This window comes from Salvelinus fontinalis, chromosome 18, assembly GCF_029448725.1.
Source record: "Salvelinus fontinalis isolate EN_2023a chromosome 18, ASM2944872v1, whole genome shotgun sequence".
NCBI classification, from domain to species: Eukaryota; Metazoa; Chordata; class Actinopteri; order Salmoniformes; family Salmonidae; genus Salvelinus; species Salvelinus fontinalis.
This window is the reverse complement of record NC_074682.1, coordinates 41,841,824-41,856,566: the sequence shown is the minus strand read 5'-3', so window position 1 is coordinate 41,856,566 and position 14,743 is coordinate 41,841,824. Positions and strand designations below refer to the sequence as shown.

General features: G+C 42.9%; 3 protein-coding genes across 5 annotated transcripts in view; 1 reads left to right on the top strand and 2 right to left on the bottom strand.

The window, feature by feature from the left end:
- LOC129815564 (cadherin EGF LAG seven-pass G-type receptor 2-like) overlaps positions 1–5,471 on the top strand; it is a 109,801-nt gene extending 104,330 nt beyond the window's left edge. The window contains exons 28-34 of one of the 2 annotated variants that reach the window (XM_055869497.1): positions 1–50; positions 269–399; positions 651–739; positions 895–1,056; positions 1,579–1,821; positions 1,954–2,176; positions 3,392–5,471. The exon at positions 1–50 is cut by the window's left edge and continues 61 nt beyond it. In XM_055869497.1, the coding sequence (XP_055725472.1) occupies positions 1–50; positions 269–399; positions 651–739; positions 895–1,056; positions 1,579–1,821; positions 1,954–2,176; positions 3,392–3,446 (953 nt within the window). In that variant the 3' untranslated portion in view covers positions 3,447–5,471. The remainder of the gene's footprint in view (positions 51–268; positions 400–650; positions 740–894; positions 1,057–1,578; positions 1,822–1,953; positions 2,177–3,391) is intronic. The other variant, XM_055869498.1, reaches the window with a different exon arrangement.
- On the bottom strand, positions 4,877–7,754 carry LOC129815566 (uncharacterized). The gene is made up of 6 exons (XM_055869501.1): positions 6,955–7,754; positions 6,700–6,823; positions 6,555–6,588; positions 6,300–6,460; positions 6,098–6,164; positions 4,877–5,999 (listed from the first exon to the last, which is right to left on the bottom strand). The coding sequence occupies exons 1-6, from the start codon at positions 6,999–7,001 to the stop codon at positions 5,740–5,742; spliced, it is 693 nt and encodes a 230-aa protein (XP_055725476.1). The 5' UTR covers positions 7,002–7,754; the 3' UTR covers positions 4,877–5,739.
- A 96-nt stretch (positions 7,755–7,850) lies between these two features.
- The window catches only part of LOC129815565 (dual serine/threonine and tyrosine protein kinase), a 38,068-nt gene continuing 31,175 nt past the window's right edge, over positions 7,851–14,743 (bottom strand). For both annotated transcript variants that reach the window (XM_055869499.1, XM_055869500.1), the window contains 7 exons: positions 12,799–12,928; positions 12,370–12,526; positions 9,579–9,711; positions 9,357–9,470; positions 8,597–8,711; positions 8,373–8,507; positions 7,851–8,171 (listed from right to left, as the gene is read on the bottom strand). In XM_055869499.1, coding sequence (XP_055725474.1) covers positions 7,984–8,171; positions 8,373–8,507; positions 8,597–8,711; positions 9,357–9,470; positions 9,579–9,711; positions 12,370–12,526; positions 12,799–12,928 — 972 coding nt within the window. In that variant the 3' untranslated portion in view covers positions 7,851–7,983. The remainder of the gene's footprint in view (positions 8,172–8,372; positions 8,508–8,596; positions 8,712–9,356; positions 9,471–9,578; positions 9,712–12,369; positions 12,527–12,798; positions 12,929–14,743) is intronic.

Genomic DNA, 14,743 nt, shown 5'->3' with positions numbered 1-14,743 from the left:
ACTGCTGCAGCCGCAAGCGCCCAGGTCACATGATCAAGTCCAAGCCCTCTGTGAGTCTCTCCCACTATATAGGGACACCAGTCATCTAAGGCCTTAGTAGAACAGGAACTAGTACAGCTATGTACAGCTGTAGGCCTCCATATCATACCTTTAGGTTTGGCCTTGTATTACCAAGGACATGAACTAAAGCATCAAACAAATAAAACAGAATTTGGTGTGATGACTTACTGCCTATTAACTTATACCTGTCCCTCTCCTCTTCCTCCAGTCATATAACTGTAACACCAGCTACATGGATGGCAGACTGTACCACCTGCCGTTTGGAGACTCCAGTGTGTCTCTGAACGGCACCCTGCAGAGCGGCAAGAGCCAGCAGAGCTACGTCCCTTTTGTCCTTAGGTACGGCAAGCCCAGAGAGACATAACAGACCCCATGGACACACGCTGTTCAGGGCCTCCCGCATCATTGTGTATTAGAAAAAAAGTGTACTTTACAAATGAATTGAAAATGTATATTTTATGATGGTCTATTATGTACAGTAATACAAGTAGAACAGCCCTTTCAGATCCACATAGTAACTTTGATTGAGTAGATGAGGGCTTTGTGTTTGTACATTTATGTCCTGTTACAAGTCCTGTTGTGTTTTTCAGGGATGATGGTGGCCTGAATAACAGCCAGGCACACATCGCTCTGAATGAACACGGCTCACTCTTCCATGAAACTAAAGAGCATTTAGATAGTAGGTCTCCCATTCTAATGTCATTAGGATCACTGTGACTGCCTTTATCAGAGAGGCATTCAGAGGGTTATTTCATATGGTTAATATATGTATACAAAATATATATCTGTGCAATTCTCATTGGTCATCATCTTAACGTGTGTGTGCAACAACAGATCCCAACTCTGACTCGGACAGTGACCTGTCTGTGGAGGACGACCAGAGCGGCTCATACGCCTCCACACACTCCTCTGACAGCGAGGATGAGGAGCCCTACCCACCAGAGGAATGCTGGGAAAGCATGGCCTCCAACGTGTCCAAGAGACCACACCTTCACGGTATGACCTCACACCTATAATCAACCCAGTCATCCACACTCTATACGGCCTCATACCTTTAATACTCTCAGTAGACTACACCAACATGGTGGTTGTGTTCCCCTGCTCAGACGTTGCATGCATCAACCAATGGTTGCTGTTGGGCACCAGATTGCTATAATGTATGATGTGGTTAGCTGATATGTAAAATACCTATCTAGGCGTTGTAAGATTTGGCATGCGTCAGCAACGCTTTGGCAGAGGAACGCGCCCAGTTTGTCACCACAGCCCCATCCAGTGTGTGACCTCAGACCTTCTTGATAATACTGCTCCAACACTTCTGTTTTAACAGTTCACCACACCCAAACAGCACACATAGACCTTCAATAGACTACACCTACACTGTATACAATTGTCCAGGTGTAAATAAATCAATTTCTGAGCAAAACATAAATGTTATGAATTTAACCACAGCTTACAACATCACTTAATGCATCAAGCATTTAAGATGTAGTCTTAAAATTGTGTCTGGTTGTTCCCCAGATAACAACCTGAGTAAGCTGTACTGGCCAGTGGAGTATATGACGACAGCCAGCAACAGTGAGGGCCTCGGGGGAGCAGACAGGCTGAAGACAGAGTCTCTGGCCAACACTGAGTTGGGCCAGACTCGGGACACCCGAGGCATGCCAAGCGAAAGGCCAGGGGACAAGGCAGGTAGCTATGGGAAGGATAACTTGATGCTGCTACTTCCCAGTCTGCCCAACCTCAATGCACACCCACAGAAAGGTCAGCAACAAACCTAAACATCCACACTGCTGCAACATTCCTCCACATGTTGTTAGTTCAACTGTATATCTCTGTAGGGGTGGGCTTTCCAGAACTTAGGAATTGTTTGAGAAGATGTGTCTTCAAATTCAGGAATCCTGAAGAAGAAGCAGCTCTCCCCCATCGCGGAGAGAAATGGTATCAACCGCATCCATAACGAGCTGTCAAAGACTGCACCGGGCCACGCCACCTCTCAGGGCTCATCCTCCAGTGAGAGCCGAGGGGGCCGGGCCAAGCCCAGCCTACAAGATCAGCTGAATGGTGTCGGCATGAGCATCAATGCGGGAACAGTGGACGGTGACTCGTCAGGATCAGAGTGAGTGTCATCCAACACAGAGCAACAAACACAAACCAGGTCCAAGCATAATACACAGAATACACCGCTCTGTCTGAACTCAACCCAGAGCAGATCACAAACACAGCAACACGTACAGTACAACACAATGTCATAGAATCAAAGCAACAGCTTTAGATGGAAGTTAAGAGATTTCTCAGTACTTATGTATTTAAATGTTGTTTTATATGTTGCTGGATACAGTATGTTACATTTTCTGTTGATCAGTCTGCCAGGTTGAATGTATCTTGCTGCTGTCTTGAGTACCCCCCCCCCCCCCCCCCCCCCCATCACCATTGTGTGTAGCCCTCTGTCCTCCTCTATGTACTGATGATGTTAGCATGCTGGCTTGTCAATAGTCCAACACATACAGCACCATCACATTCTCATCAATGAGCTCAGACACCAAAGATGTCAAACAACTTCCATGATCAGGTGATTTTATTCTATTGGGAACAAAATACTGCATTTTCAAAATACTGTTAGTTCCATAAACAGAGGGACTTGGTAAAAGCTGATTTCAACAAGTTTTTTTTAGCTTTGATTGCTACCATTATACAAACTGCTAGATACAAGTGGCTTTAAAGCGGGAATCAGCAGTTGAAACAATAACAAAGCGTACTCCCAGCGCCTATTTCGTTTAAAAGCTGAGGGATGGGGCTAGAGAAATGTAAATTCATAGATAGAGCTATGGATGCAAGGACTGACCATCCATGGTATCAAAAGTATAGTTTTAACTATGTTTTAATGCTATATAGTGTTTGTAAACACTTATTTTGTTTACAAACATTGGAATGGAACAAGCTGACATGTTGGGGTCTGATGGTTGCACTAAGCTCCTGAGGCATTTCTAAGTTCTATTCTTCAAGAATCAATAGGTACATATTATTAATTTATTGGTCCAAAAAATTGTTAGGCAATATCCTTTTATTATGAAGAGTGTCTACAATTCTGAGTCTTATAGCTTACTAACCACCCTTCTCTGTCCTCTCTCTCTCTCTCTCTCCAAAAACCATAGATTCTTATTCTTTCATTTTATTCAGTGAAGCACTTGATCCTCATTTGAAATCAGGATCAATCGCATGTGTGTGTGTGAATAATTCTCATTCATTTTTTCCCTGTTCCTTCTATTTTCCCTGTGTTGTGTTGTGTTTGTCACCGACACCACCCCCTCCCATCACCCTGTTTTCCCAGCAGCTGCCGTAACACATATGAGCAGGCTGACGGAGGGGTGTGTCTTTGCAGGTCATAGAGCCCAGCCCCTCATCGCCACGCCCACTTTTCTCTGAGTGACAGGAGCTGATGTGTGAGGAGACACAGAGCGTTGGACTGTCCTCACCTGGAGATCCATGGAGTACCCTCTCTCTTCCCCCTCATTTTTTAAGAGGGTGCGTGTGTGTGCAAGTGAGCACGAGAGAGAGAGAGACACACCTCAGGAGTCTCTGCACTGGCCCAGGCTTGAGAGCACTGATGGAATGAGTCTCCCTCTTTACAAAAATATATATCATTGTTTGTTTACATACTTGAAGCGATGCACTTTTTTAAATAATTTACACTGCCTGACCAGATGTGCTGGTAGTCAACTGGAGCAGATGTTTCGTTTTATGTTGTGGTTGTTTTTATGTTTCAAACTCCGGAGATACGGAACAATGAAGTCCTCCTTTGGCTGTGTCATTTAGCTGTCAGATTTTAAACTTTCAGGGAAATTTCTTATCTAATTTGTAATTTCAGAAAGGGTCGCCTGTACAGTTGTTTTGTTTGAGGATTTAATTGTTCTACTGAGGGCTGAGACCAGTTTGAGTTTTGCTGCAGTGTAGAGAGGTCTCTTCTCCACTCCAGTCTCAGGAAGCTGCCAGCCTGAGCAGTCAGTCCAACATGTCCCCAGACTGAACAGGAGAGAGGGACAGCGAGATGAACAGCTCCACCCAGCTGAGGTCAGGCACTGGAGGAAAGGGACTCCTGTTGGAAGTGTGGCTGGATAACTGAGTTGTTGACAGTGAGAGGCCATGGGGTCACTCAGTATTACCATGCTCCGTATTGGACGTGCTCTGTAAACAGTTTCTCTCACTATTGAAGGATGTTTAATCAAGGCAACAGTGACCGGCCAGCTGTCATCCACATAGAGGGAGAACGCCTGCCTTTCTCCACCACTTGGCCTTTGTTTTATTACATCATCATTGGAGGAAAAGAGTGTGCGTGTCAAGAATTTGTATAACAAGGACTTTTGATACATCTGGACTTTTGTAAATTGTTGGGAGCAAATTTTTGTATGGACACTAAAGATGCTCCCATTTTTGTATATTTGCCTTCATTTGAATCAGTGACTAAATGATTTTGTATTTTATAGATTAGATATGAAGGACCCATTGTTTTGTAAAATACTTACAAACTTGTGCTGTAATACGCTTTGAAATGTATTCCAATTTTACTGTACAATGACATACACTAATACTTCATGCAACATATTGAATCATACTGCATAAACTGGACACACCTCAGAGTCAGTGCTCAAATACACCACTACATTCCAACTATTGAAAAGCAGTTCAGGCAATGTATTGATGTGTAGGAAAGAAAACCTGTTATTTCTCTTGCAGATTACTTGTTTTGATGTGTAAACTGTGATGTTTTTATCTGCCTTAAAAGGTCTTAACATTACTCTACAAGCACCAACACACAGCCTTCATCGGAATCATGTTTTATTGGAAGATTTAATAACACTACAGTTCCTGTGAGGATTGTCTGTTTGCACTGGTGCTCCCTAAAATGAAATGAACAGACATCTGAGAGCATTCTCCATGATACAGTACCTCAACAATATGTGTCAAGGTTTGCCAATTGTTTCTTGAAAATGTTTGCTTTTTTTTTTTTACAACAACACTATGATATCAAGGTAAATACAAGGTGAAGCTTACTAAAACATTTGCTGAAGGGTTATTGAATATCAGGCCTACAAAAGAGTTCAACCTCTCATTTTCATATTGCAGCCTATTCATTACCACATTATTGGGATCCTAATTAATCACTTTGTTGAGCTCTAGATATTCAAACAGGTATGAGAGTAGCATAACACAATTTTCCTTATCTGGTTGGTACGAACAGTTCATAATTGGAGCTCCAAGCAATCAACTGCTTAAAACCAAGACCTGTAGTAGGTTACTGATGTCAAAGCTTTAGTGATACCGGGTAGACTAGATATGACTTGTATTTTTCTAAGATAAATGGCTTTCTAAAGGAATTCTCCAAAATGCAATGAGTAAAACAGACATGCTTTTAATACAGTGGTATTGTTTTGTATTCCTTCAGGGGAAATGGCCTCCATATCTCAACGCAACATGTAGGCCAAGCAGTTTGTAGTAGAATGCTGAGCTTTACTACGGTCCAGTCATTACAGCCCTCTGGTGCCAAATGTGCTGAATTGCTACCAAAACACAACTACAAAATCAAATAAAAATGTATTGGTCACATATACGTGTTTTTGCCGGTGTAGCAAAATGCTTGTAACTTCAAGAAGAATCACAGATTAGTAATTTCTATTCAAGTCTTTATTCTTTTGTGTCGTCTGTTTCAAGGGGACACTCCTTGCAGGGTAGAGCATTCTCGTCTTTAGTAGCTGAGGCTCCACTGCGCCAACCCAGCATAGCAGACAGCGCCCTGCCCCACCCCACCAGGGTCGCCAGCACTCCTCCCTCTGGGGCCGGCTCACTGTACCTAACCTTGGAGGATACCTGGCACTTCAGGCTCTCAATACGCTCATGAAGCTCTTTCGTCAGATGGTGGCTGGCGCCCAACTTGTACTTGTAGTCTACAGTAACACAGAGAAAGTACAGAGATGGAGAGGACTTTCTTGAGTTTATATGCTCAGATAAATTGAAGTGTAGGGACACTTTGACCAGGGATTACCATTCTCAATATTTTGTAGAATCTGCAGGGTCTCCTTCTCAATCATACACACCATAGGGAGGGGAATCTGAAGGAGAGTTGCATGATTCAGGGTCATGGACATCTAAGATATGCACAATTAATGTCATCAGCAACTCTCACGACCAGCATTATCCTTTCTACCATTGAGCTGAGGTGAAGGAATAAGGTTGGGGTCTCTTACACTGGTTTTGCAGTCCAGCTCATGCTGCATGATCATGGCCTTGCGTTCGGGGTCATCGGTCAGGCAGTTGATGTGGTAGCCTCTCCGATGGGCCATCTTCCACTTGCTGATATACTTGGTGGTGCCCCAGATAGAAAGCATCCGGTCAAAGGAATCCTCCTCTGTGGCGCACAACAATGGTTACTAACATCATTGGTGCTTTATCAGTATACTTCAGAATAGAGGGGGAGAAATGTTACTGGTGATAACACTCACTACCCTTCTCCTTGGGTTGGGCTGCAGGTCCTGCCTAATGAAAGAGGGACACATACCTAAACTGTATGTGATGACATCCCTGATATCAAATGTACAGTTGTCTGGATTGGACCAAACATTACGATGTCCTTTCTACCAAAGTTACCTCTTCATCGTCATCCTCTTCATCCACACCCTCTGACGCCGCGCCACTCTGTCGCTTGTCTGACTGCACTCCGGTCCCCCCAACAAAGCCATCATCATCCTCCTCCTCCTCGCTCTGTGAGTCACTGAGACCAGAGTGCAAGCATTTGCCTCATGCTTTGGTATTCCAATTGTATGAGACTATATTCACTACTGTAGTGACCATATCATGGACTAGGTGAGACTACACCATTGTATTTCTATGGACTATACTTACCCCAAGGTGGGCTGCTGTGCAGTGTGAGCTGTCTCCATCTTCTCCATCCCAAAACCTCTGGATCACATAAGTATAGTGTAGAAGTCTTCAGTAACTTAAAATAAACATTCAATGCCAATACAATTATTCATAATGTACACTACGTATTATAGGTTAAACAAATGCGGTCATGTCTTACCTACTTGGTACACAATGGACAGGATAGTCTTGTTGCTGTTCAAAAGCGCTTGAAAAATGCTGTTGTCAGCTATGACACGTCTCAGAATGCCTCAGTTCCAGAATCTTAATATTAAATTATTCTTACCATCCTAAATTTCTTCCAGGTGTTGATTCATGTCATTACGTTTCCATCCCACATTTTAGTTTTTGTCACATGTGCAACAGGCATATATAGATAGCATCATTTCCATCTTCTGTATTAATGTGGAGAGTCAAAATTTGCCTGGGGTCGTTACCCTGCTGGCATCTAATCAATGATAAAGATTGATTTATTATCAGGGAAATAGTAGTATCCTCTAAGGCTTGAGGACTGGTGCTGGGAAGATGCTGAAAACAGAACCCTATTTAAGAGTGAAGGGAAACAATTGATTATTTGTCAATCATTTTATATAAAAAAGAAATGAATTTCATAGATGCATGAATACTCTAATAACCAGTTTAAATACAATCTAAAATTAATATTTGTATATATATATATAAATAAAAACTTTTTTAAACTGTATTTCAAATGTTTTAACTAGTAACAATCCTATGACCAATCAGCAATTAGCATGCCAGCTAAGTCGGAAGCATAGTGTCTGCTAGAGTTTGTATACTATACAAATACACACGGCACAGACACGTTTGTCACGTGTCATCTTAAATAGTGTATAACTCCTGTAAAGGAAGAGGACAACTGTCTTTGACAATCTTTATTATTGGTCATCTCTTGGCCTTCCAGAAACACACTGTCCTTTTTCCATAAATACAACAAAAAATCTTTTTTGGGGACCATAATCCTTTGCAACAGTCTGTGGTCCTCTCTGAGTTTCAGATTGAGTCCTCCAGGCTGCTGCTCTTCTGATCTGAGCCACAATTGCAAAGCCGTACCATGATGCTTTGCAGGCTGGGCTCTACGATGCCGAGCAGGGGTCTCTGGGAAGGGTCTCCATTCCAGCAGGCCTCCATCAGCTGCCAGCATTCCTCATCAAAGTTGGCCAACCGTTCAGGTCGCACGCCTGTAAACAACATGGGCACAAATGAGGCCCGGGCAGCTCTCTAGTCCAATTCAGCTAACAGACACACACACACACCCACACCACATCTCATCCACAAATAGACAATCCTGGATAAAAGACAAAATGTTACAACAAGCTATTTGGTTTTGATCATATTCAGTCAGTTTGAATTAGTATTTTAGCTGTGGGTTTGCACATCACCTTTTTTAACATTATTCCACAACTGGTCCTTGCTGGAGCATTTCTCAAAGGACTCTGGGAGTTTGACGGAGCCAGTGCAGAGGTACCAGAACAGGATTCCAAAGGCATAGACATCCACAGAATTATCATACTTTCCTGAAGAAAGAAGTGAGACTTGGGGTTTAACCAAAGAGTCTAGAATAAGAGATGATGCAGCAGTGTGACCGAGTAGCAGGATTGCTGACCTGTGAAAAGCTCGGGGGCCATGTGTATGGGGGTTCCTACGATGCTGCCGGACATCATGGCCTCTGGCTTACAGAAGCCCAGGTCTGTGATCTTGGCCCGGTTCTGTTTGTCCAACTGAGGGAGGGACAGACAACAGCACAGACGAGGAACACTTTTGGCAAGACGTGAAACTTCAGGACCATAAATATTGGTTTCTCAGGGAATACACAGTCAAAAAAGCATACCCTTGAGTCTTCTATACAAAGAAAGTAAGTGATTTTTTTCCCCCAATTGTCAACTCAAACCTAAATTCCAAAAAGTTTAATACTCGGAGCATCCAATGCCCCAGAACATTCAATTCATGAGAGAAGTTAAATATTTTTCCATAACTCTGTCCTAACAATACAGCCCATGTGTTGTAGCCTGTGACCTCCATTTTATGAAAATGCAAACATAGTATGTCTCATTAAACATTGCCCCTTATTTTCACACATAATTGAGTCAGAGGACACAGCAGAACAGTGACATATGAGCCAATCATCATACTGTGTAGGCAGGGCTGGGCTATTCTTACACAACCAAGCAAGCAACACAGGTGGAAAATGATGGAAATAATGAGGAATTCATTGGTGTGCAGTGCTGGAGCATTTTCACTGAGCCATGATGACCACAGCTAAATCAGCTCAACATTAGAACTAATTTGATGAATGGATAATGTAGTGATCAACACTAGTGTTACACATTTAGCATGATTTGAGATTACCTTTAACCCTCACTCACCAGCACATTCTTTAGTTTGATGTCTCTGTGCAGAAGCCCCTGACCATGCAGGAAGCGAATGCCTTCCACCACGTCCAGAGCAATCTGGAGTCTCTCCTTTAGTGATAAACCAGCCTGATAGAGAGCGAGGAGATGGGGAGGTAGACCTCAGTGTGCCAATCACTTATGTCATCATAAGTGCTAGATGAACTATATTAGGGCAAATTATAGATATGGGATTACCTTCAGGCCTGTGTAGAGATCTCGGTGAAGCCTCTCCATGATGAGCAGCACAGCAATGCTGGAGCCGCCGCCATAAGTGTGGTCAATCACCGAGCCGTGCAGGTCCACCAGGCGCTCGTGTTTAGGGAGGGACCTGCGCCCATACACAATAGAGAAGGTAGGAAAACGAAGGTCCTACATTTTTATATACATCCTACCCTCTGTGTTAGTAGAAATGGCGGGGACGAGGGTTGCATTGGAATATATATTATATTGAATTCTGCATTTTTCACGCTATACCAGAATAAAGATAAAGTTGAAATGCAGAGACTCCGAGGCCATTGAAGTGACAGGCTACAGATTTCCAACCTATCTCCGCGGCACTGTATCAGCACAATGGACAGCGCCCTACACACTAAAGTGAGGTCGTTTTGGTAATGAATATAGGCTACAAGATAAATAGGGTAATTCCCCTACTACAAACAGCCTATGTGAATGCAGCCATACACACAGCTGTCAAAATAGCAAAATAACCTAGTTATTTATGCAGGCTTAGAATACCGACAACTACTACAGTGAGAAGCAGCCATCCACAGCGGTCTTGCCAAACAAATAGGCCCACTTGAAAAGTCATGGCGCCCATGAGTACAGCAACACGGTGTGATATAGCACAATACACTTCTGTTGATCATATTTGACCCACATAATCAATTAAGCAATGCCAGTCTATCATAAACGCTTTTCCAAAACATACATTTAAAACCATTTCCATGATGAAACATTTGTATTTATTTAACTAGGCAAGTCAGTTAAGAACAATTTCTACAATGACGGCCTAGGAACTGCCTTGTTCAGTGGCAGAACGAGATTTTTACCTCGTCAGCTCGGGGATTCGATCTGGCAACCTTCCGGTTACTGGCACAACGCTCTAACCACTAGGCTACCTGCCGCCCCATACATACCGATATGTAGCTATACCCAGGGGTGTCATTTGGGTTCTTGCATTGGAATTATATTGAATTCTGCAGCAATCGAGTATTCCAGCCACTGTCTTCCTATTGTAATGACCTGACTAGATCATAAAAGAACAACTGTCCAGACAGAGGATTGAGTTTACGAATGGACGGTTTATTAAACCAACTTTACACAGGCTACTGTTTGGCCGTAGCCCACGCCAAATAAATGAAAGATAACCCACAAGCCAATCGTGACCTTCTCTTGTGAAGCCCAGACGTAAGAGAGAGAACAAAGGCAAAACCTGGTCTTAACTTCCAATGCTCCATCCCCCTGCCCAACCCCCCTCCACGCCACTCCGCCAACCGCCAGGATGCCCGACATCAGAACATTCCAGGCATTCCCGTGATTGGCAGATAGCAGGTTGATTGACATGTTGGACCCCGCGAACACAACCACCTACTAGCCTAACACATAACACACAGCTGTCTGTGCGGGTCGCTACACTATGAACCAGTTGCTATTAAATTAATGTTTTTAGACAGAAAGCCTGTGGCTACGGTAGGATTCTAGGCTAACCTGGGCTGGCTCCTCTGTTCCAAGATTGTCAGGAACAGTTGGAGGTGGAGAGGGCTGTTGAGCCTTTATTCTGGCGGTGCTTGTGGAAGGTGGGTATGTTCTGCACACAGAGCTAGCTGGAGCTCGTCAGCATCATCGCTGCTGGGCTTGGCGGCAGCCTCTGTGGTTTAATGCTGCTGCTCATTGCTCTCCTCTGAACAATTTCTGATATCCACCGTGGCAGAATAGCTGTTTTGCGCTAGCTAAATAGGCTAAGGCTAATAACACTAACACATTTAACAGCTAGCTAAGAAGCTAACTAAACTCTGTAGTGGTGGGGCGTGAGGCAAAGTTGAGTGAGGCAGCTTCAATGGTAAACTTGGCCCCACCTTTATAAATAAAAATCTAATATTACAGGCGCATCACGTTATTCATTTAGCCTACCACAGATGAGAAGCGTTTTTTTTCCGCTTTTTAGGGAAAGCCAATGAAACCGTACATAAACCCCCCCCCCCCACACACACACACACACACACACACACACACACACACACACACCGCTGGGCACTCTGTCCATTGTGCTGATACAGTGCAGCGGAAAATACAAATTTTGCGCCAAACTGTCACTCAATCATTGTAACTTTTTTGCTATTTTATATAGAGACATAAAACTAAAACTGAGGGTGCACAAGTTTCAACTGAGGCTAAGCCCCCTTGTGGAGCCTGGCCCACAAATACAGTACCATCACTTTTCCTTTACAGCTGCATGGTGCATGAAATTATTATATCAGTCACATGGGGGCATAAGCATCACAGTTCCAACACCAGCATCTGTCCACAGACATGAGTGGTTACTTCTCTATGAACTGCATTTGTAAGCTTTTATAGCAGATGATCGGTGAAATTACACAGTGAAAGGCTGCAGTTATATGAAATTAACATGCTGAGATGTACACTAAACACATCACCAGATGCCATTTCATTTTCCTAGAGAAAAACATGTGTCCTGGAGCAGAATATGTTTCGTTATCCTAGAAGGTGTTGGTTTTACCAGTAAATGCATTATACAAAGAGCTGTCACCACCGATAAGAAGAGTTTTGTTGATGACAAATGAGTCTCACCATTCTTTATTATTGGATGATTATTTTTCTCTTGAGTATGGACCAATTTTGATAATGCAAAACAAGTTCACTCAGTTGACTTCCTATTTACTACCTTAGGTGTCAGCTTAAAGGGATGCTTTATTGAAATGATAGCACATTCAGCAATGGTTGAGATCCACAAGCTGGACCAGCTCACCTGGTGTAGTGAAACTCCAGGGCCAGGTCGTTCCAGTGCTTGTCGTCAGGTGGTACAACTGACTTCAGAGCGCAGGGATAGCGTCCCCCCCAGCTGTCACACAGATAGACCACTCCATACTGACCCCGCCCCAGCTCTCGCCCAAGTTTGGGCTTGCCTGCCAGGAAGAAACATGTCAATACATTTTCATAGAACCAACAGTGACGTCACCAGTGACATCAAAGTAAACTCTGCTCAACTTCATGAAAAAGTTGTTGATTTTATTGTCAGTCATAAATACAGATTTGTGTTATTGTACTGTGACTGGTATAGGTTCTGGGCCTTTTTAGCATGTGAGAGCATGGAACCCAGGCAGAGTGATTACTGTTGGTGCCAGAGCTCAGAGCTCAGAGCCCAGTGGATAGAGCAGCTAGTATGTGTGTGTCTCACCATGCAGTAGCACATCTCGGAGGGAGCGGCTCTCCAGAGACAGGCGGGCCAGCCGCGGGGCGTGGTCCTTCCTCACACGCAGCCACAGGTCCTCAGTACGCTCCAACCGCCCCGTGTGGCCCTCCTCCAGCTACACACACATACGTCATTGGTTGAAATGAAGCCAACAAATGTTAACGACACTCCAGATACTTGTAAACCCATAAGATCATCATAAGAGTGCAAAACTGCAAACAGAAATATAATCTAGGACTAGATATCAGATAAATCATAAATAATTATGTCAAACACAGGCCAAATAATCCATCTTTTCCACATAGTGTTTTAAACTGTAATATGGCATCCTAGTTCAAACTGGGTTTTGTTGAAGCCACTGTGATACTTAACTTCTTTGATATAGGGGGCAGCATTTTCACTTTTGGATGAATTGCATGCCCCTAGTGAACTGCCTCCTTCTCTGTCCCAGATGCTAATATATGCATATTATTATTACTATTGGATAGAAAACACTCTGACGTTTCTAAAACTGTTTGAATGATGTCTGTGAGTATAACAGAACTCATATGGCAGGCAAAAACCTGAGAAAAAATCCAAACAGGAAGTGAGAATTCTAAGAGTGGTCGATGTTAAAGTCATCGCCTATTCAATTCCCTGTAATATATGGATCTGTTTGCACTTCCTACGCCTTCCACTAGTCAACAGTCAGTAGAACGTGGAATGAAGCTTATGCTGTGTTGTGGGACCGGATGGGAGGTGTTTGAGTCAGTGGTCTGGCAGAGTGTCAGTTCTTGGTCACGCACTTTCCTCATGATATCGTCATGCGTTCCATTACTTATAGAGACTGAAAAGAATGCTCCGGTTGGAACGTTATTGGATATATATGATAACAACATCCTGAAGATTGATTCTCTACTAAGTTTGACCAGTCTATTTGACTTGTAATATAACTTTTTGAAGTTTTCGTCTGACGTTTGCCTGCATCTGCGCGAGCGTTTGGACATGTGTACTACACATGCTATCAAAATTAGCTAATTGGACATAAGTAATGGACATTATCGAACAAAACAACGATTTATTGTGGAACTAGGATTCCTGGCACTGGATTCTAATGAAGATAATCATAGGTAAGGGCATATTTATGATGTAATTTCGTATTTCTGTTGACTCCAACATGGCGGAGAAATGTTGTTAAATCTGAGCGCCGTCTCAGATTATTGCATGGGGTGCTTTTTACGTAAAGATTTTTTTTTAATCTGACACAGCGGTTGCATTAAGAACAAGTGTATCTTTAATTATATATGACACATGTATCTTTCATCAAAGTTTATGATGAGTATTTCTGTCATTTGACGTGACTCTGTAATTACTCCGGATATTTGGGAGGCATTTCTGAACATGGCACCAGTGTAAACCGAGATTTGTGGACATAAATATGCACATTATCGAACAAAACATAAATGTATTGTGTAACATGATGTCATATGAGTGTCATCTGATGAAGATGTTCAAAGGTTATTGATTAATTTTATCTCTATTTCTGCTTTTTGTTATTACTATATTTTGCTGGGAAAATGGCTGTGTTTTTCTGTGGCTATGTACTGAGCTAACATAATTGTTTGGTGTGCTTTCCCCGTAAATCCTTTTTGAAATCAGACATGTTGGCTGGATTCACAGCACGTGTAGCTTTAATTTGGTGTCTTTCATGTGTGATTTCATGAAAGATAGATTTTTATAGTAATATATTTGAATTTGGCGCGCTACATTTTTCCTGGATTTTGGCCAAGTGGGACGTTAGCGTCCCACATATCCTAGAGAAGTTAACGAGGGTCTTTATCAATGATGGGAATCACATTGTCAGTCATGTGGGAAGAAACATCACATACATTTGACCATTGAGATCAAAGGTCAAAGAAGGTCAAGCAGGAAATCTGACTTGTTTACAACA

Bases quoted from the DNA above. Each gene is read 5' to 3' on its own strand.
- LOC129815566 (XM_055869501.1), bottom strand. From the start codon at position 7,001: ATGGAGAAGATGGAGACAGCTCACACTGCACAGCAGCCCACCTTGGG. The intron at 6,589-6,699 runs GTAACTTTGGTA...CTCTTTCATTAG, and splicing joins AAGAGGATGACGATGAAGAG to GCAGGACCTGCAGCCCAACC. The intron at 6,165-6,299 runs GTAAGAGACCCC...ACTCTCCTTCAG, and splicing joins AGCTGGACTGCAAAACCAGT to ATTCCCCTCCCTATGGTGTG.